The sequence below is a fragment of the Nothoprocta perdicaria genome, unplaced genomic scaffold, assembly GCF_003342845.1.
Source record: "Nothoprocta perdicaria isolate Ctin4 unplaced genomic scaffold, notPer1 scaffold_46, whole genome shotgun sequence".
Taxonomy (NCBI): domain Eukaryota; kingdom Metazoa; phylum Chordata; class Aves; order Tinamiformes; family Tinamidae; genus Nothoprocta; species Nothoprocta perdicaria.
In genome coordinates this window covers 3,313,682-3,334,674 of record NW_020455710.1, presented here as the reverse complement: position 1 = coordinate 3,334,674, position 20,993 = coordinate 3,313,682, and the positions used below count along the sequence as shown (strand labels likewise).

Sequence of the window (20,993 nt, the reverse complement as noted above, 5' to 3'; positions counted from 1 at the left end):
TTTTCTAAATGCAATAACAAAGCAAAGGCCTGCTTTCCCTATAGTAATGCTGTGTTACTCTGGGCATCTACCATTAAGTTAACAACATTTAAATTAATTCACAACTCATTTAAGTGTTTGTTATTATATAAAACTTCTAATCCAGTAACTGGGAGCTCCACATTATTACTCAGGCACTATCTGGTATCACTGTGAATTTATCTTGTTGAAGTTTTCCTGAAGTTGAATCCTTATCTGTTGATTATGTACCAGCTCACCCTCAAATTCTGTCAAAACCCACCAGCAAACACCACTGCTGCCGTGTTGGGTTGAGGCACAAGCCAGAGTCTCCCTAAACTCAACGTACTCTACTAAAGAGAACCTGATGTTTACGGATTATTACTGAATTTCCATTGAGCAATCTGACACCTCCTGGTGAGCTGGTGAACTGCAGAATCCTCTAAGAATTAAACATCAGAAGCTGCTTCTGTCATTCATTCTTCAATGCTGTCTTGCCCTTTAATACTCTGTATTGCAGCAGAATTTGTTTTCCCTGTTTTTCAAGCTGAGGTTCAGAAACTAAACATGTACTTTAGACTTCTACTGTGAGTAATTTTAATATTTTTGGGGAAAAAAATCTAAACTTTTATATGAGTCAAAATTATCCACATCCTTACAACTTATGGGCTTTACAGACCAGGCAACTGATGTATAGAGAGGTTAATTACTGCACTTCCAAAGTGGGTGTGACTTTTACAAATGATGAAGCCCAAGTTTCTACTCAGTCTTCAGTTCTGGTGAGTGGCTCAAAGGTGCCTCAAAAATTGGTCATCCAAGAAAAAAAAAGTAAAGCTGAGATTTTAAAACACAGGCCTTAATGAGCTGCAAAATGGGGAAAACAGCACTAAACAGGCTTCTGTTTCCTGCTACAATGCTGCTTTTCCTAAAGCATTCATTACTAAAAAGGGACTATTGAATTTCACTGCTCCTGGATTTTCTCTGCAAATCCTACTAAATATTTCTTCCAATTAGTTATGTAGAGTTTCTCTACAAAGAAATAATTACTTTCCAAACCCAAATATCTAAATCCACATACTGTTTTGTATTTTTCTTGTAAAAAAGCATAATTGTACTAGGAAATTTGAAAGCAGTTGATCCCTTATTCTAGCCTCTATTTCTCTATTTTGTGATGTACTCATGTACTTTTTATAAGTGCCTTGAAATACTAGAATAAACACAACTTAAAGCTTGCCAAGACCACCCTAAACCCAGAAGGAGCTCCCTTTAAAATGAGTTCACAAGTGGTTAGAGCCACTGCAACCTTTATCTTATCCAATACTTGGTAGCAGTTGCGCTCAGGAGATCCCATGTGAAATCTGGAACAGTAAATGTTTCTCCTAGAACATGAGAAATCATCAACATTTCTAAAACCCAGCAATTCACCCAAGTCAGACCTAGAGACATTCCTGTTATTCCAGTCGCTCACAGGAGACCATGTTGACAACCCCAGTACTACCATGATACATACAGAAATTCATTAAGCAGCAGCAATTCATAAATATTTTCACCCAGGGCACAATTCAGGTGACACAACCCCCTTGCATTTGTATTTCTGGGCCCATTTTCATGCTTGCAAAGCCAGCAATTCACGAGAGAATAGCAAGTGTGTGATCTTATCCACAGAGAATCTGAAAAGTGTGTTAGTTTGAGCCTTGTTGTAATAAAGTGGGTCAGCTACAAGATCAAAAGAATATTTCTGTCATCAACACTATCAAGACTTCAAGAACATTATTAAACTTACTTTTATTAATCTACTAGATAGGAAAAAGAGCAGCAATAACTTATTAATGCATCAAATTGTCCAAAAGGGAAGCATTAAACACAGGAACACACTCAACTGTTCTTTCATTTCAACAGGCACACTGCTTTTTGCTTTCCTACAAGGTTTGGGATTATAATTCTTAACATGAAAATTCACTCAGTTAAAAAAAAGTTCATATTGTATTTCATAATGTTTACTTTAAATGCACGACTGCTTTAAAAAGCCATGAAAAAGTCATCCTGATTATACACACATATAATAGAGAATATTTTTGTATGCTGAAAGCAGTCTCCATGCATGGTTCACTGCATGTTACACTTCAGCACAAGAGAAAATAGTGAAGATGAAAGATAGGGGCAAATAAATATAGAAAAGTATACTGCACTTCATCTGAGATACAAAAAAGAAATGTGCTTTAAGAATATTAGAAATATAAACCATTAGTGGATTTTTTCCCCCTAAATACCTAAAGGGTGATTCAACCTCTGTACTTCCAGAATTGGTTCTTATACAGACATTTTTGTCTTGGAGCTCAAATAATTTAATAAAACTAAATTTACTACCAAATTAAATTAAATGGAAGCTATGCTGCCTTTTTGACTTTCCATTATGAGTAATGCATCACTTTGAAACTCTTTCATACAAGAAGTGAACATGAAATTTTTAAGCACAAATATCAAAATACCACAAAAATGGCCCAGTGAGACTTTGTACACGGAAAGTTGACATCTTTTTCCTCACTCTATTTGTTCTTGCAGCTAAACTAGTTGGACAATATGTACGTAATAACTAAAGATATTATTGAATGGAGCAAACAGAGCATGTATATTATAGGCCTTTTATTAGAAGATTTATTCATAAGCTAGTTCTCAGCCTCTTTAGAGGATAAATACAGCAATATCAGCTTTCATATCACTGTAAGGATCAGAGTTTGAACCACTACACAATTCAATCATCTTCTGCAAGCTGTATTTGTTGCTCCCTTAGCATTTTTCATATGAAGGTTTCATACACTACTGAGCTATCATCTACTTTCGCCAAGGAAGAGAAAATATGTAAATAAGTCTTATTATTAATATCAGTTTGGAGAGCCAGAAAAACTACAAAAAATAAGTATTAAGACATTATAAAAATATTGTACAATAGATGCTTAGCACCTCTAATTTAAAGCATAGACTGATACAGCTCATTTTCAACAAGCATTAATAAATTACACTTTTTAAGGGCTATAATAAAGTACTCCAAGTACTCTCAAGATTCACACAGTTTTATTGCCAAGAAATAGGAAGACTTAATATGTTAACTACTAACCCTTACAAAGCCAGTAAGACAGATTTAGTCAAGAAAAACCTGCCATTCTCATATCTGAAATGATATTGTAATTTTAACAGGACAGCCACAATATCAAAGATACAATTTTATACGTGCATTACTTACTTGCTAACTTCCTTATATTGGGCGATTTCCTCAATATAAAGGAGGTCATGCAATCGTGACTGATAGTTGGTCTTGGTCAATGATTTGTCCAGGACAGATTGTGTAAAAAGCTGGTCAGCAGATAGAGGAATTTGGTATCTGGTAAGAAGGCTCTTCTCCAATTCAGTAGTTTCATTCGGCTCAAATTCTACAATAGTCTTAGAAGTAGAATCCCAACGCTTGGCTGTGGTTAGCAGCTGTTGCCGGGCATGCATTAGGTATTCAAGATCTGGATGGCACAGGGAAAGGAAAGAAGTTTAAACACTCCAAACTTCTATCATAAAGATAATTTTCTATTGTGACAATTAAAAAATTTGACTTTGCAAATAAATCAGCTTGCTTGGTTGGCCTTAAGCAGCTCTACACTGAAAGGACACCAGCTTTCCAAAAACTCAGTGTCTTCATAAACCTGTTGGATGTGATTACCCACACTGTTCTATGGGGAGCACAAAACAGCTCCTGAAAAGCCCCCAGCCTTGCTTCGAAGCATAGATTCACACTCTCAATGCAATATTCTCTGCTTCAAGAGACAATTCAACTTGTATAGTCTTCCTGCCCTTGGCTAGGTACTTGGCTAACCCGGAAAGATCAGATCATAATCTGCATCAGCATCCGGTATTTACACTATCTTTGCTGCAAACATTAGCCTGTTATATGCAAATAAAGGCGAGGAATAGAAAATTGCTGTTTTCTTACTTTCACCTTCTTTTTCCTGGTTACATTCCAGTGCTACAATTCTGTCTCTTTGGTTTTATCTCTCTTGAATCTTCAGGGAAAATTACTACACTCTATTCAAACCCTTTGCTTATTGCCAAGTGACACATATTTAGCTCTTTTAATCTTTTGCCATAAATCAAAGCACTTCCTTCTTTTTTTTGCAATTCTGCTTTGAACATCTTCCAATTTGTCGCTGTCTTTCTGATAATGAAGTGATTCCAGGTTTGTAATGAGAGGCATACATCAATTTCGTAAACAGAGTACAACAGCCTCATGTAGTTACATTTTCAACTGGCACACGTAAAAAAAAATATAGTTACATATTCTTTGAATTTCCAGAATTCATACCAACATTGGTAATTTATTGCATTATAGCCCTTGGTCTCTTTACAAATCCAGTCAGACATTACATGAAAAAAAGATATACCGCTTTTCAGATAATCTGCTTTTAATTAACGAGTTGATTATCAGGTCCATACTTACACTGACACATTTCCATCTCTCTAGTAATCTCTTCTACATGTTTAACATTCACATCCATTCAAGAATATGTATTAAAACACAAATGCATTTTAGCTTCCAAAGATGCCCCTGGGCACATACTACCTAACTGTTCAGTAATACTTAGCATCTGGACAAGATTTAGGAGCCAAATCCTGACACATTTTAAGTGTCATATGGCAATTAATTCCAGCGAACCCAGGCCAATTTTCACTTTCTGAATCTTTATCCACTATTTATATTCATGTAACATGATGAACATAAGAACATGCAATAAAAGACATCCATTAACAAAGATGATGTTTATACATGAAAAGCAAAGGTGTAGCATGAAAAGCTTCCACTATGCCAAAAAGAAAGTTTTTATACATTACCTTCTGTTGAAGCAGCATCAATCATTACTCGTTGCATGAGGACTGGTTCTAATCCAAAATCAAACACAACAGTTTGGCGAAAAGTTCCAAAGATTTCTGTGTTAAAGGCTATACTGACTTTGTATATATAATGATCTATTCCATTCTGGACCATCTTTCCTCCTATCCATTCCTGACAGTTTTCTGGAACTTCTTGTGATACCTGGGTAGTGCTGTCTCCAGCAGATATTGCAACGATACTGAAATGTGGACGATGGGCATCATAAAGTAATGCCACTCGATACAGCATTCTTGCAGGCTATAAAAAAACGCAGAGGTTAAAATGACAGTATGTTGGGAAGTGGAAATTATTTCAGGACAATCTTCAACTGCAATCAAAAAAAGCTCCTAAGAACTCTAAATTCTCCGAGCAGGTACAAGTCCTGCCCACTTTCCAAAAAGTCAGAGCACTGAATACATAATCACCAGAGCAGCTGAGAGAGAGAAAGGACATAGCGCTGCTAGGAAATAGCTCTACTTGAAAGTATTTTGTGATTGAATTCTCCAGCACAAAAGGCTACGTACTACATTCCAGTTCTTATTGTTGACCCACTTTCAAAAGATGAGCAGTCCTACCTTACAAGTGAGAGCAAATGTCCATGTCTGATGAGACTTTTTGGTGGTGACAGTTACTGAAAGTTCAGGATTATGTTCTACTCTCACTCCTTCTATACTTTCACTAAGCTAGATTTAAAGAAAAACAAAAGAACATTAAACTTCCACAGTTAATATCAAAATAAAAGCATTCAGGAAGAGGTTCTATTTTAGGTCAGTGAAAAGGATGGTTTTTTAGTTTGTGAATTGAACTGTGAATAATTTTAGCATTGTTTTCTAGAATTTATGCAAGTTTCGAATAGGAATTAGAGAATTTAGAGAGACAAAAAAACAACTCTACTATATCAGACTGCATAAGCAAAAAGTACAGCCGTTTAAGAACAATTAATGCAGGACTTCATTTTGAAAAATCAACGTATTTAATGCTTACATAGAATACAATTTCATTTGGAAAGAAGTATCTGAAACACAAGGCCCAGAGACTACATTTCAATGCAAGGACTAAAGACACCTGGGCACCAGGCTTTCTACTCTGATCCATTTTGCAGGAATGGATCTTCCCAAATTTTAAACAATAGATGGACCGAAAACTCCTTAGGGTCAGTAGTAAGTAGAGCTGGTTGAACACTGAAAAACATTCCCTGGAATTCCAAACAGCTGCTGAGTTTGATCATATCCATACCCCTCATTTTTCACCATTTAAACATTTTTGAATGTTTGGGGAACGGCAGTTCCTCATACAAGTGCCTGCAGCTGCAGCAAAAGAAAAGGAGCCATGCGCAAGCAGGAGCATTCCCCACTAAGTAGTGAAAGGCTCACTATTTCTTGTTCTCTAGTTTAAAAAGCTCTTCCACATCATCAACGAGCAGGAACAAAACTATGAGACGTGGCTAAACCAGCCTGCACTGGGAACACTAAATATGCAAAAATAATCAAGCTGTGATTAACCCACAAGCAAACACTTTGCTCGATTCCTGAAAAGGACGAGTACATTTGCAGAGATCAGCCCGAGTCTGTGCTATCTTTGCAAGGAGAAACAGGACAGAACGGAAAAGCAAGAAAATTGTTTGGACAATTTCTCTGTAGTTAGCAATTCGACCAGCTCCGATAGTAAGGGCCAAAAAGAGGCTCATCTGCTAGTTCCAAATATGAGCACGTAGGGAAGTAGCATATTTTCCTTACCACTTTCTCAGGAGATAACGAATTCATCCATTTCTCAATCAAGGTTTCCATATAACTGCCTGAACATTGTTTGTTTTCCTTCTGCTGTTTTAATCTGATCAAGCGGGAAGCGTATCGTTTTTGCCATTCTGTTAGCTCTTCCTGGGAATGTGCTGAAGTACACTGGGCACCGTACCTGCAGATCCCTTGCTCTAAAAATCTACATAAAATAGGAAAGACAATTATGCCTTAAAGTTTTCAGCCTCTAATTAAAAAAGAAATTTATCAAGGCTTTATTTCTAAAGCCAGAAGGTCTTGTTAAGTCTCTCTCACAGAACTAATGGCATTTTTAGTCTATGGTAACTGATTTGGCAATACATTAAAGCATTTAGCATTTTGTAAGAGAGGTAGCAGCTTCTCTGACTGCACTGTCCAGAAAGTTGAATCAAATTTCTTTCAAACATAACAGGACACAAATCCTATTAAGAGATGTCCAGCTTCAAAGAAAAAAGAATCAAGCCTTTGTACAGCAGTTAATGCAATGATATCATGGGCCATCCGTGAGATTGATTACAAGGCACTGTAGTAATATGAATAAAATGCTGTTAATCAGGGGCAGAGGGAAGATATAATGAAATTTCCTCCCATAGTTATGCTATTAGTTGATAAATGCTCATTCAGCACTTCGTTCTGGAGCAACAGTGACATCATGTGGTTCTCCCTTCTAAAAACAACAATACAGAATGATCTCTCCAGGAAAAGGTTCAATCATCCTCCCTGCAAAACATGTCTCACAGGGTCTATTTTATAGAGATTAAGCTTTTGTTACAGAAATATATTTTTTTTCCTGCAAACTGTTAATTTAGGTGTCACGTTAAGATCAAGCAATTAAAGTCAGGCAGGAAAATATATTTTGGATACCAAATATACAGAAACTCCGGAAACTTAACTATACTTGAATATCATGTAAATATATTGAAAGAAAGGTTTGGAAACATGGTATACATGCTACTAAACAGAAAGTCATCTTGGCTTAAAAACATCATCTTTTTCTAAAATGCTGAACATGCACCAGACCTGCTAAAGTCAACAGGATTTGTCAGCATTCAGCATCTCTAGAGAAACAAGTCAAAAGTAGCCCAAATTCAGCATATTCAGTCATCTCATCTAAAAAGCAGGCCAGATTCCTACACCTCTTGGAAATAAGTTATTTCTATGAGCTACATATACAGAAGAATCAAGTGCATATATTTTTTTCTTCCTCTGAGTATATTAATATAGTCTTACATAGGTAACTATGGCTAACAATACAAACTAGAGGAAATACTGGCTACTGAACTGAAAAAGACAGGAAGAAAAAACCCCAATACAGCACAAGCCATTGGATCTTTAGCAACGCAATTCACCTCTGCGTTTTTCAGCTTATACAGAATGGGAAAGAGACACAGAGTGAAATTCTGCAAGTGCTGCTTAGCTGAAGACAAAGCCCATTTATCAGCAAACCCCATTTATCTGTAGACAAGCATCCTCTCTCCTGCCAAAGCACACTTCTCTGTGCTTCAGTTTGCCAACACAGTTGCTTGTGGGAGTGAACTTTTCTCATCTCCAAAATTATACAAATTAAAAAAAAAAGGCAGGAGAAGACAGATGCTACCTTGTCACTAGAAAAAGGAAACGATCCTCAAACTACTCTCTTATAAAATGGAATTGATGATTCCATTTTACAGGGCATTAGGATGCTTCTGGATAAGCTGAACCACTGAAAAATCTGAGAATGAATCAACTCTTGTTCTAACAAGGAACTCATTTTCCTGACATTCTCAGTTTTCAGTTAAATAAAAGAGGAAATGATATGATCCCTTAGATAATGTCGACATAAAGCAATGACTTTACCTTTTACATAAGGTATATTCTTCACTGCTTGTGACTCCCCTCGGTGGAGGGCGGAATTGCCAGCCATCCCGGGACCCTGCAGAGAAGTCCAAAACTTGGGTTACTTTTCAATTTTCCAATTATTTCTGAGTCAAGTGTAACAACAGTCCAGGGAACCATCTCCTTAAGTATCAACCCATAATGTATTAATATACAGGCAAAGTTATTCACCAAAAAATTAATTCTCAATCCCTAACAAATTCATTTAGAACAAAGGTTCTAAGGATATGAAGGCAAGTTTCAAAGTAGATGGCAGACCAATAAGTAGAAATTTCTGCCTCCAGATTCTATCAGTGATGTTCAAATAAATGAACAGCTCAACTTTAATTCACATGGCAAGATAAACAGTCCAGATATTTTTATTTCACTACTCTCCAATGCTGAGCCATCTTCTTCTGCAAGATAAAATAGCTTCAGATTTGGGTTACATACCTTCTTCTAAATCTTCTACATGGTATCCTGATGGTACTTTACCAGCTGCCTACAATTAAAAAAGAAAAGAAGATTTTTTTTACCAACAAAAATTTCTTCGGCTACTTTGTTTTAGAACAGCTGATATGGAATAATTCATCAGAAGTCTGACGTCTATTCTAGTCACAAACATGAATTTCCTATTAACACAAAACTAAATTACAGTCATTGATAAAAGAAATTATGACAGGATCAGAGTCCACTCATCCTTAGAAGAAAGCTACAAAGATTTTTATAGGGAATTAATTCTATCGTGCAACCATTTTAATATGGATTGCAAGAAACTTGTAAAAAAGCCAAAGTCTAAGATGTATTCAGATATCTTTTCACTTCAAATCTGCATTAAAGGTAAAAATGAAATGAATGACTTAAAAGAAACAAAAAAGCAAGTAAAGAAGTAGCAATTCAATCAACAGACAGATCAATCTCCTAATATCAAAAAAAACAAGGTGACTAAGAGGATATTTAGATTTGCTAAGCAATTTTTTTAAGTCAGGCTTATAACTTGAGAATCATTTCCAACAAATAAAAATGCCATAATTAAAGAGCAGACACATACAAGCTTTGGGTTTTTTCCACTCACTATCACAAGTCAACAACTATCAGCATCTTTCTACTTTTTTTTTTTTTTTTTTAAATACGAGATACATTTTTTAACACAAGATAATGATGAAAAGCTGATGAGTAGGTGGTAAAGACCAATAGAAACTACACAGTCAGATACAGTATGTTCACAGGAGGACGAGATCTCCTGGGGCCTCTCAGCTGTATCAGATATTTGTCAGGATTTTCCCAATAAGGTGCTTATTATTACCTCTGTTTCAGCAAGAAGTGTTTTCAATCGTGTCAGATCTTTAGTTACCATCCCGTTCTAGGTAGGGAGAAAGCATATTAAGTCATCCAACAAATAAGCCTTCCCACACATTACACAATAGCAAAAAAAGTACTCCCCCTCACCATCCCAAGCAATAAGCAGAGGGCAAGAGAAAAGGAGTTTAACTTAAAATTCACAATTTTAAGAGACATACTATGTAATACTCAGCAAGCAGTAACTGCAAAAAAAAAAAAAAAAAACCACAAAGAGGGGGAAATTTTACATTAGCCAAACACTAGACAGCAGGTATCAATATAGAACAAGACAACAAGGTGGTAGAGGTAGAAGAACTTGGAGCAGGAAAGAAACTAGAAGTCTGGCTGCCACCTAAAGTAAGCATTAGTAGCTTTTGCTAAGGCACATCCTTCGGACCAGGCAGCCTTCACGCAGCGTGGCCCAGCGCTCTGGGGCTGTGTAGCCCCATGGCCAAGGGCTGCTGGGTGTTTTGGGGCAAGTCACTTCACTGCTCCATGCCTCAGTTTCCCCATCCGTTGAGTGAGCAGTGATAGCATCAGCCTTCACGGAGCACTTGGAGCACTGCTGATGATGAGCAGCGCTACACGAGCCACATGCTCTGGTTACTGAAATAGTTCAGCTCTGGAGGAATCAATATGAAAAACTGTCACTGCTGCTGCAAGAGTGGATTCACTTCTTCCTAAGAATCCATTCTACAAATCATTGATTTCTACTATTTTGTAACTCTTTCTACTTTGATGTAGACCACCCATGCCTTTTTCTACTATGAAGCAAAAGGTAAGCCATCTATCTTAAAATAACAACACATTAAAGTATATTTAAGGTCAATTTTTCCAAAGATTAATTTATCTGAAGTAGCACATGCATACACATGACAATTTCACACTCACATTAAGCAAACACTTTGAACGCTGGACCCCATACCTATGTTTTCATTCAGTAACCTTTTGCCAAAATTGATTAGGTGCCCCTCCATTTCTCAGGCTTTGCTTTCCAATTTTGTCTGCGCTACTAAGCAGCAGGAATTATCTTTGATAAAAAAATTTACAAACTCAAATCTAACGTAGCTGTTTTCAAAATGCTTTCTCACTTCTTCAGGAGAAAGCTTGTTCTAATGAGCTGTGGCCTGCACGGACACCCAAAGCTCTGCTTTGAGACAGGGCTCTGCAATTACATAAGAAGCACTTTGCACAAGTCTAAAATGAGAGCGTTGTACATTTTCAATGATAAGAAGTCTGGGGCTATTTTATTAAATTTTTGAGGGCAAGGTTTCTTCAATCTGTCCAGGAATTTTTCAATGAAAACTTTCTTCAGTAGAAAACATCAGCCAGACAAAGAAAAAGCTTTCCATGTAAAAATAGCCCATTTGGGGGAAAAGGTGGGGGAGGAAGGAAGGAAGGAAGGAAAGAGGGAGGAAGGAAGAAGAAAAAAATTCAAGTGCAGGATATCTATCAGACACAGACAAACAGAAGCCATCTCAAAAATAGTCTACTGATTAAGTTATGCATAAAGACATAGGAAACATGATTTCAGCTCCCTCCAGGTGAAGTTTCCTAGGTGAATGTCTAATAGTTGGTCTGCACAATCAGCCAGTGTCTATGTGCATCTCTCTGGCTAAACTTATACATCCTTATTTCTTTTTAAATAAAACACCACTCCACACCAACAGAATTACTTCCCATAAATAATAAATCAGCAAAGCATATGACTATACTATAAATTAGAGTTGAATTACATGGAAATCACACTGAACATGATATATCTTCAATGACACATATTACAAGGCAACTCCTGCACATCAATATGTTATAAAACAAACTTCCCCTCCTTTTACTTCCCAACACAGCTGCAACTGCTCTTGATATCACACTTTGTGTGTGATTTGGCCAGATCACTCCTTATTTAAGCTAGCACCATGTTTCTGGATTCAGCACCACCACCAGCTCATGGTGATGAACTGCATGCTACTTAGCCTAGATTCCAGAAATAAAAAGGGCAGTATCCTTTGGAGACTTCTGTTTGTCCCTAATCCTCCCCATATGAGTAGTTATATAAGAATCAGTATGTTACTCACATGTCTGAGGGTAAAAGTATGTCTAAGTATTCTGATAGCTGAGAAAAGGTTTGAACTCTCCAGTCCTGACTTTGTCTTTGAAATGCAAGCTTTTTTCCTGAAAAGCTTTTCATGCTTTATTACAACTTATGGTGGAGTTTTTATTTAAGAGGCTCATCAATTTTTCTGCTTCAAGGTCTGAACCTATTGAAGTTATATATAGAATGGTGTCAATCACAAATTAAAAGAGCAGGCAAAAGTTTGAGGTTTATATTTCTCTGCTCTGTTAAACTGCATGTGTACAAAAAATACTTTGCATTCCTTGGGGATTCAGAGCCAAAAACCAAAAAGAATTCAAGATTATACTGACCCAGAAACACTGGCAGTAAAACACCCTAGGTATCCTGATTATATATATTTTTCCTTGTCTTTTCCATGCAAATCATTTTTGTTGAAATGCGCCAGTCAAATATATGTTCTGAAGTTTGTTATTAAACACACACACACACACACAAAAAGAAAAAAAAAAAAAGGAAATACAATTTGCTTTTCAAGTTATGTAGATTACAACAAACCCACTTACCAATGATTCACCCATCAGTGATTTGGAAAGAACATTAGACACAATTTGCAGCTTCCCTTTAAGATGCATGCAGCAGAGCACTGCACGGAAAGATCCATCTCCCTTGGCCAGCCCCTCTCCCAGCACTGCAACACAAATCAACAACCATTAGCTTCACTGCAGCAGACATTTAAGTAAACTCTACACAGTTTGTGGGGGTTTTTTTGCTTTGTTTTTTTTCTCCGAGCTCTAACACAAAAATAATGTCTAAAACTTGGGTTGAATCCATGGCTTCCTGAAAAGAGAAGTCTTGGACACAAAGGAAGTTTCATTTGATCACATCTCATATTACTTGAAACTTATCTCCCATCATCTAAGAAACATTGTACACGAGCTCAAAGATTTAGAGTAATGATCACATGCCAAAATACAGAAAAAAAAATTAATATGGGAAGGGTAAATTGAGCTATCTAACATGGACACAAAGCACCTCCTCTTTACAGAAAGAGGAAAAAAAATAGCAACCAACAACCTCTGAGTAACACAAACATGCTCAGGAAGATCTATTCATGCTCACAAAAAGCATACCACGGCGTTTCCAAATATAGCTAACCTCTTCGTGCTCAATTCCTGCTACTTTAAAAGGGCTTTTATTCACTTTTGCTGTGAAGTGCAGGATATAGGCACGATTGTCTGAATCCAGGAATTTACAAGCCCCATGTAACAGAAAACTTTCCTAATGTGTTCTAGCGCCGGATCAGATACCTGGCCAGACAGACACTTCCATTGACACTTCCAATAGTGAAAGGATTTATTTCATGACACAGACATGCTTCAGACAAGAAGGAGTAACACTTAATCATATATATTACCTGTCCAGAAAAAGAAATGCCTTTCCGAGTGATTAAGAAGCTAGTAAAGCTAAGCATGCGAGCTGAAAGTAGCCTAGACAGTTGTTAAAAGTAGAAAATTATAAAATATATTACTGTTATTGCAGGCAACGTCAACATCTATGTTTATACTGCCACTCATGCAGACCTCAGATGCAAGCAGCTCCTGTTAGCGCTAACAGGACTTTTACATTCAGCAGAGCTTCTGGATTACATTTTAGAATAATAAATCAAAACTCCTTGCTCAACAGACATTCCTATTGTTAACAGGAGTTACGTGAAGCACTAAAGAAACAGCAGTCGCACGCGGGCATTTATGCAGCAGCAACTAGACATCTCTTCAGATTATAATGGGAGCTAAACTCTAATTTACAAAGAGCCTCAACGATAATCCTGAATTCACCACTCCACGGATCCTGACCACGTTCCAAAATGCAGCTGCTTCCCAGAGCAGAAGAAAAAGCAGCTCCACAAACGGTTTTAGATGTCTGACAGTCTGCTCTTTTAACCTCAAAGTTCCTACACCCTATTGCCACTAACTGCAGTGGTATTTCATAGCATTAATTGCAAAGTATTACCGAGCAAAAAATATATATTTGGTTAAATATTTATGGAATAAGTTAACAGATTTAAGTTGTCATCACCCTCACGCTGTTACCCCAACAGCGTAAACAGTACACTGTAAAGAATGCACATTTCTTGAATTACCTCAAGATACACTTATCATTCAAGACAAATTAAAACATTATCATAGTTTCATAACATGTCACATCTACCAATACAGTACCTTGAATAAAGCTTTATCCATTACAAAGATGGTAAGCAGAAGAATTCTGCCACACCACACTAGGATTGTTTATTCCAAGGAATATTTCAAGAATAGGACAGACTAAAACTGATATCCTTTAGGATCATAAATGCAGACACTCTAACCTGGGGTACAACTGGCAACAGCACAAGATGGGAACCACAGTCACGTTGTTCATTCTGCATTCACAAGAAGTACGGTGCATGCATACACACACGTATATATACATATCATTTTTATATGCCTGTGGCATTAAGACAAAAATATTCCTCACTTTTAGAACTTGAAAAATATATATATATATTTGCACAGCATGCTGCCCTGAATTAAAATTACACTGGTTACTTTTTTGTTATTATTAGTAAGATAGATCTCAAAGCGATTTCCTCTGCTTCTTAAATTAAAAAGGTACAATTGGTTCTCTATTCTACCCACTTCTACGAACGCCCAGTGAGAGAAAGAAAAAAATATTGCTCATTTGAGATACTGATATGTGACACACAGGCCAAGAGAATAAAACCAGTCAAGCCTGAGTGAATGGCACCCATCAGTTTACTTTTCTTAGTTATGTTTGTGGACACTCCGCAAGTAACCTGCAGAGCCCCACATAGTCCCAGATCCCGGCTGGACCACCAGTGAAGACAAGAACATTACTCCCTCACAAAGTAATGATTTAAAAGTTACCATGCCCAGCACAGGAATGTCACGGTAGTACCTATATCAAATAGTCCCCATAACAAAACTGCAATTTGATATTTTAATTTAAGGGTAAAAAATAAAATAAGAATGGAAAGGTGGGATCTGCCCACCTCTTGTCTCACGATCTAGTTGATAAATTCTGATACAACATTTACCAAAGTTAGCAAAAAGTTCTCCCTGATCGCTGAATCACATGTACTATAAGTAAGTATCCGAACATTAACAAAGATGGTTAATTCCTTTAAATTAAAAGGAATTAAAATTAAAAACAAGGAAATAAAACATGAAAGGCTCAACTTCCACGTAACAGATGCACACACGAAGACTTTAGCCATCAGGGCTGCATGCAAGCACATCAACCCCTTTTATTCCCTAAATCAACAGGAAATCAAAAGGCAAAACCAAAATATCTACCCATGTCCCTGGGAAAGAAGAAGGAACAATCAGCTGTCTTGCTCGTCACCATCATCCTGCTCGTCACCATCATCCTACACTATCTATCCGTCCTACACTTATACACTGAACTATCTATTAGTCAAAGAGCACCGCTCTGCCAAAGGCAGCTGCCTTTCAGGTATTTGAGCCTAACTTACAAAGCAGGGAGAGCTCCTTAAGCAAAACAAGTTGGCGTATTGGAAAGCAAACACACAATTTTAACCAGAAAATAAGTCACTCTTAGCAAACCAGCACATCTGGGCATCCATTTCTGAAATTCAGGCAACTGACTGCAATTTATAGCACTAGGTAATAAGAAAGGAAATGAGCATACCATGCCTACAGTCTTCATCTGCTTGCCCATACTTTTTCTGAAAGGTAAAACATGAAAAGTTTAAAAATAACATTATTCCAGTTAGCATAAACAACCACACGCTTCAGTCAGAAGTTTCTAGAACCTCTCCATAACACGTAATGAACATCAGTCACTGGTCAAATATAATTAATTCCTCTTAGGATGCTGACTTTCTCTCAAATTCTCAGCAATTGGACATTTTGAAAAGAGGTACCAAGGTGCAAAAAAATGTTTATGCATGTGTTGGTAGGTGGCTCACAACACATAGAAAAAATACAAAAAAAAAAAAAAGAAAACTTGCTTGTCACTTTATAATTTTTATTATTATTTCCACTGCTACAGTGGCTGTTGGAATCTGCAGGGTATGTATTTTATTTAATTCTGACCTATCAATAGTGATTTCAGAATGTAGTCCTTTCAACAATGAAAAAGGAACCTTAGGATTTTATTGGCCTAAAATCTTTAAGTATCTGTACAATTCATGTCTTTGATAGGAATGTTTAGATGGTAAGAACTTTCCCAATCTCCTAAGGATTTACAAATATATTGAGCATACAAGAGGTGCCTTGCAGGATTTCCAGAGATCCAGATCAGAATTTAATATATTAAATACTGCTAAGCATCTATCTTCATAGTGCTATATGTAACTAACTTGGAGAATTCGGCTTTTTGTAACTCAGCTTCCATCAAATGTTACTGAATTTCTTGGGCATTTCTGAATCTCTTCCCCTGAGGGGCTATACAACAGGCTGCATCTTAATTTAATCAGAAGGGCAAAGTTTATTCTAAAGCTGCCTAGCAGAGGCTTAGAACTTGGCCAAGATTTTGTCACTTGGGAAGAAACTATTCGTGGCCAATATCTGAAGACCTGGGAGGAGGAAGGTCCCTGCTAGTCTGTAATAACATTTCCAGAAGTGATGGGCAGGGAAAATGCAGGTTTAGTCAGATTAAGCTCTCTAATGTCCTTTTCTCTGAGAAACTGTGGTTCTCTAATGCTTTGAGGGAAGGACATAAATTTAGCAATGGAATAATCTATGATTCATGGACATGTCTCTTGCCTTCCATTTATAAACCTTTACAAAGATCATAGTTTTCACATTCCCATTAAAAATCTGTCAGAGCCTAAAAGTTACGTTTTCTATTTAACATACTCTAGTCTATTGATGAAAAAAATATTAGGCAAGTTTTAAAAGATAAGGTTACGCCCATGCTAAGACAGCTAGATTAAATATGAATGCACCCTCCTCTTTTTTTTTCTCGAGCGCTTAGATTTGCTGCCTTAATTTAATGCTCTTTAAAGACACAGCAAATCAGTGTGTTATTTAAAGAATATAATTTAATACTCTGCAAGGAGATATTTTTATTCTTGGAATATATTTTTCTCTATTTTTTCTTTTAGAGAACTGTTTCTCAGACCCAAATTATTTCAAGGTCCCAAACCTGGAAAATAAACAGAGCCATGCAACTGCTCCGAGCAATGGCTGCAAGACACAAGTCTCACACACTTCAGCGAGGAGGATTCTGCAGAGGAAAAACATGCCAATTACAGGAAGATGCTGGATTTTATTCCAATTTTGATGGTAAAGGAGATTTGACTGTTCTTTCCAGTTCACTTAACACTATTAAAGAGTCACACTCACAAGTTGTAAAAAAGAAGCAATTCTATACAGCAGGCTCTCGATTTTGATGCGGTCGCTTTGTGCCTGGCCTGCCGGGGAGGGCTGCGCCGGGGGGGCCTGGCCCAGGGCAAGGAGAGCCTCTGTGCAAAGCTTCACTGCCACTTCATAATCCTGCTGCTTAAGGGATTCACATGCTTGTTCACATGCCTCCTCTGGTCTTCTGTCTGCCATGACTCAGGGACAGAAATCCTAGAGCGGGGTCAGAGGGGACGATAAAACGTTGGTTAGCTGCATAATGGCAGTGACAACTTGCCAACCAACTTCCACTCCCATCTCGAGGTGTCCTATCGCATCCCCTCCATCTTCTGCCATTTCCCATTCTTTTCCCGTCTTTCTTGCTAACTAATCTCTTCCCAATGTTTTTCCTCCATGCTCCTACTTACATCACTCCTGGCTCTCAGTTTTGGCTGTAATTCAGGAAGATATTTAAGCCTGTGACTAATTTTAAGAATATAAGAACTGGTTTCAAATTTAAAGTCAGCGTGGATTTAAGCACTTTGCTGCACAGAGGCTTCTGTGTCTTCTCTGGCACTGCAAGCTTTGCTTTGGAAGTAACACAACTCATCGAGCGGCTGCTCTTTTGCCCAGCCTCCCATCCTGTTCTGCAGGGTACCTTTTTCTTCACAGCACCTCTCATCTACACTGGAGGTGAGTGAGAGTTCTCAGGGCATGAAGTGCAACGCGAGTGGAAGAGGATGGGTAAGGATGAGCAAGGGAGGTCGATCGGAAGCTTCCTGCCCGTTCCGCTGCTTGGCCTTCACTGATACCAGTGATTAGACACCATGCGGACCAACACCCTTGTGCAACACGCCATGCAACTCCTCTGAATCCCTTTAAGGTAGATATATTGGAAGGAAAAGCCTGAAATAGTTACACTTAAAACCTATACACACAACAGGCCACATTATCTGCCAATAAACTTAAAAAATCAACAAAATTATCAACAATCTGCATCACCAATACAAAAGCAAAGTGTTTCTATAATCCCCCTCTATATTATCATTCCCTCTTTGGAAGGGATATACATGATGCAGCTTTAGAGACATTTTAATTTAAAGCTACACACAAATCAGCTCTGGTAACCAAAAGAGGAAAATTCAGTTTTCAGTGGCATTTCTAATAAGCAGCATATTGTCAATATTTTTGATGACATATGAACAGTGATAATTAGCTAAAATAACTAGCACAATTCAAAATTTCTTTTATAATTTGATACCTGTAAATATTTTACCAGGTTAACATAGGTAACTTCAAGAAGCCAATTTTAAGGTCAAATAGATGCATTTCCCTTATGAGAAAAAATAATCCACTATCCCAATTCTTTTCATTAACCTGTGTCCAAGTCAATCTACTAGGGAAAAAAAGTAATCAAGAAATAGGATATATTTTATAGTATCATGGTATAATGTTCTATGTTTCCTTCTAGTCTTAAAATTTAATTTTCAGTATCAAAATTGATCTCCATTTTGCTAAAATCTTAGGCCATAGTGAATTTAACAAATGTAGAATTTGCTTTAATAATAAAGCAGCAATTAATTAATTGCTGTTTTTCTCATGTACATTCTGTCTTCCTCCTAAGGGACTGAAAAGAGAAGCTCTCATGAACTCTGCCGTGCTTTGGATTTCCTCCCTTCCTGGCTGACGTATGACCAAGATTCCTTGGAGCGAAAGCACTAGTGGAGTTCCTGCAGGAGCACTGTTTATACACTGGTCCCTCCTAGCTGACCCAGCCAGGCCAACCAAATAAACCTAAACATCCATCTCTGCTCCCACTGAAGTCACAGTGCACGGGATACAGCAGCAGGCAGAGAGCCTCTGAAGTGTAATTTGTTTAATGAATTTAGTTGTAACTGAAAGCCGACGTGAACAACATAGAAAAAACCCTAAATTCAGGCTCTTAGATTTCTCTCTATATGTACATGTACATATGGACAAAAACACGTGCATGGTACTAGCTTGAGGACATTTATTGGGTAGCTGCACCATCTACCTGAGATTCTAATTCAGGTGCTCTGAATTGCTCCCTAGAGGCACTCAGCTTTTCCTTATGACTCTTAGGAACCTCTGCTCTTAATGCTAACCCCCTACGCTGCACCAAAATTAGCAACTGGGACTAGATGATGTGAATGTGACTTAAAATCCACCCACAAAACTGAGATCAAAATACTAAGAATGTAAAGAAAAAATGCGAGTATTTCTTTCTCTTCAAAAATGTCCTGGAGAACTGCATGTTGAGTTTTAAATCCAAGTCTGTATCAGAGCCTTGATTAACAATTGCAATAAAGCATCGAAGTTGAGTACATCTTTAGAATTCCCTCTAGAAACAGCAAACAAACATATCACCACTATCTAAAATTACACATTTCAGGTAGGCAGAGGGCCTACCTTGAAAACCCAGGCACTATTCATTACCAACAGTGCCTTCAGCAGCAGCGCTCAATTCACAGCATTTCTTAGTTTGCAACTATCTCACAGCAGCACCTATAGGAAGGCTCCTAATTTATGCACTTAAATAATACAGGAGTAACATAGCTCATGTGAAACCCACCTGATATGACAGTAAGCATCTCACTAAGACACATACAAAAGTTCACACAACTCTCCTAAATAATTCAGGGATCTAACCTGGCTTTCTATTTTAAACTTCCAAAAAATTCCTACCTTTAGCAGGAAACTTAAGGATATTACATTTCTTTGAAGGTCAAATCATGCTCAGCTTAACTTACACAAAATAGCTGTGGTCACTATCATTTAAAAGATCTGGTTAATTCCAAATAGTTCAACTCGAACCCTGTTTTTCAAAGTACTGTGGGGGATTTTTCCCCTACAACTAATGATTTTCAGGCTCAGTATCCCTGAGAATTTCTCCTTCTTTCCAAAGGGTTCTGTAAACAAATAAAAAAGAGCAACTAGAATCTAATCCCCAAATAAAATGGACAGCTTGAGGAGGAAGCACCATAAACAGTGATCTACGCAGTCATTTATTTCTAAGTAAACACTACGCCTGCTTGGCGCACTGGAGACTTTTAAAGAATTACTCTACAGTGTGATTAGTCCAACTACAAACCAAAAATCAGTGTAGGAGGAGAGAACATTGTGAACTAAACTTAAAGCATTTCAGAGCAGTTTAACTCATGGCAGTGAGCTTTCGTGCTTTGCCACTTACAGATGTATTTTACGGAACCAAAGGGTCTGTATATTATGATAATGGTGAAGTTAAGCAAGTGATAGTTACTAAAAAAAAAAAAAAAAAAATCAAACAGATGCTTTTTCAATTTACTGTAAAGAATCCAGCCAGATAACTCCCTGTGTACTTCATAAACAAACAGATTAGAGGGCACAATGCTGTTCCTATTAATGTTACTGGCAATATTCCCAATGTCTGCCAAGACAGAAGGATCAGATCCAAGGTCTCGCATGCCAAGCTGACAAACAGTAGACAAGTCAGTAAATATTTGCATATTTTAACCAGACATTAACATCTCTTGTAAAGATTTATGCTGAAGCAATGATGTTCAACTTGCAGTCCGACAGTCGGTCGGCTGCAATTCCCTGTGAATTGAACATGCTTCCTGAGCCACCTCCTGGGATCTGCAAACTGAAGGGAATCAAAGAGATGCATTGCAATGGGGAGG

The 20,993-nt window shown here is 37.5% G+C and overlaps 1 protein-coding gene across 2 annotated transcripts in view; it reads right to left on the bottom strand.

The window, feature by feature from the left end:
- Positions 1–17,529, bottom strand: part of HELZ (helicase with zinc finger) — a 58,484-nt gene extending 40,955 nt beyond the window's left edge. For both annotated transcript variants that reach the window (XM_026046883.1, XM_026046884.1), the window contains exons 1-10: positions 17,320–17,529; positions 15,659–15,695; positions 12,514–12,638; positions 9,842–9,898; positions 8,989–9,037; positions 8,518–8,593; positions 6,646–6,844; positions 5,485–5,592; positions 4,870–5,167; positions 3,239–3,506 (exon numbers count right to left, since the gene is read on the bottom strand). In XM_026046883.1, coding sequence (XP_025902668.1) covers positions 3,239–3,506; positions 4,870–5,167; positions 5,485–5,592; positions 6,646–6,844; positions 8,518–8,593; positions 8,989–9,037; positions 9,842–9,898; positions 12,514–12,638; positions 15,659–15,695; positions 17,320–17,529 — 1,427 coding nt within the window. The remainder of the gene's footprint in view (positions 1–3,238; positions 3,507–4,869; positions 5,168–5,484; positions 5,593–6,645; positions 6,845–8,517; positions 8,594–8,988; positions 9,038–9,841; positions 9,899–12,513; positions 12,639–15,658; positions 15,696–17,319) is intronic.
- Between the last annotated feature and the right edge of the window lie 3,464 nt (positions 17,530–20,993).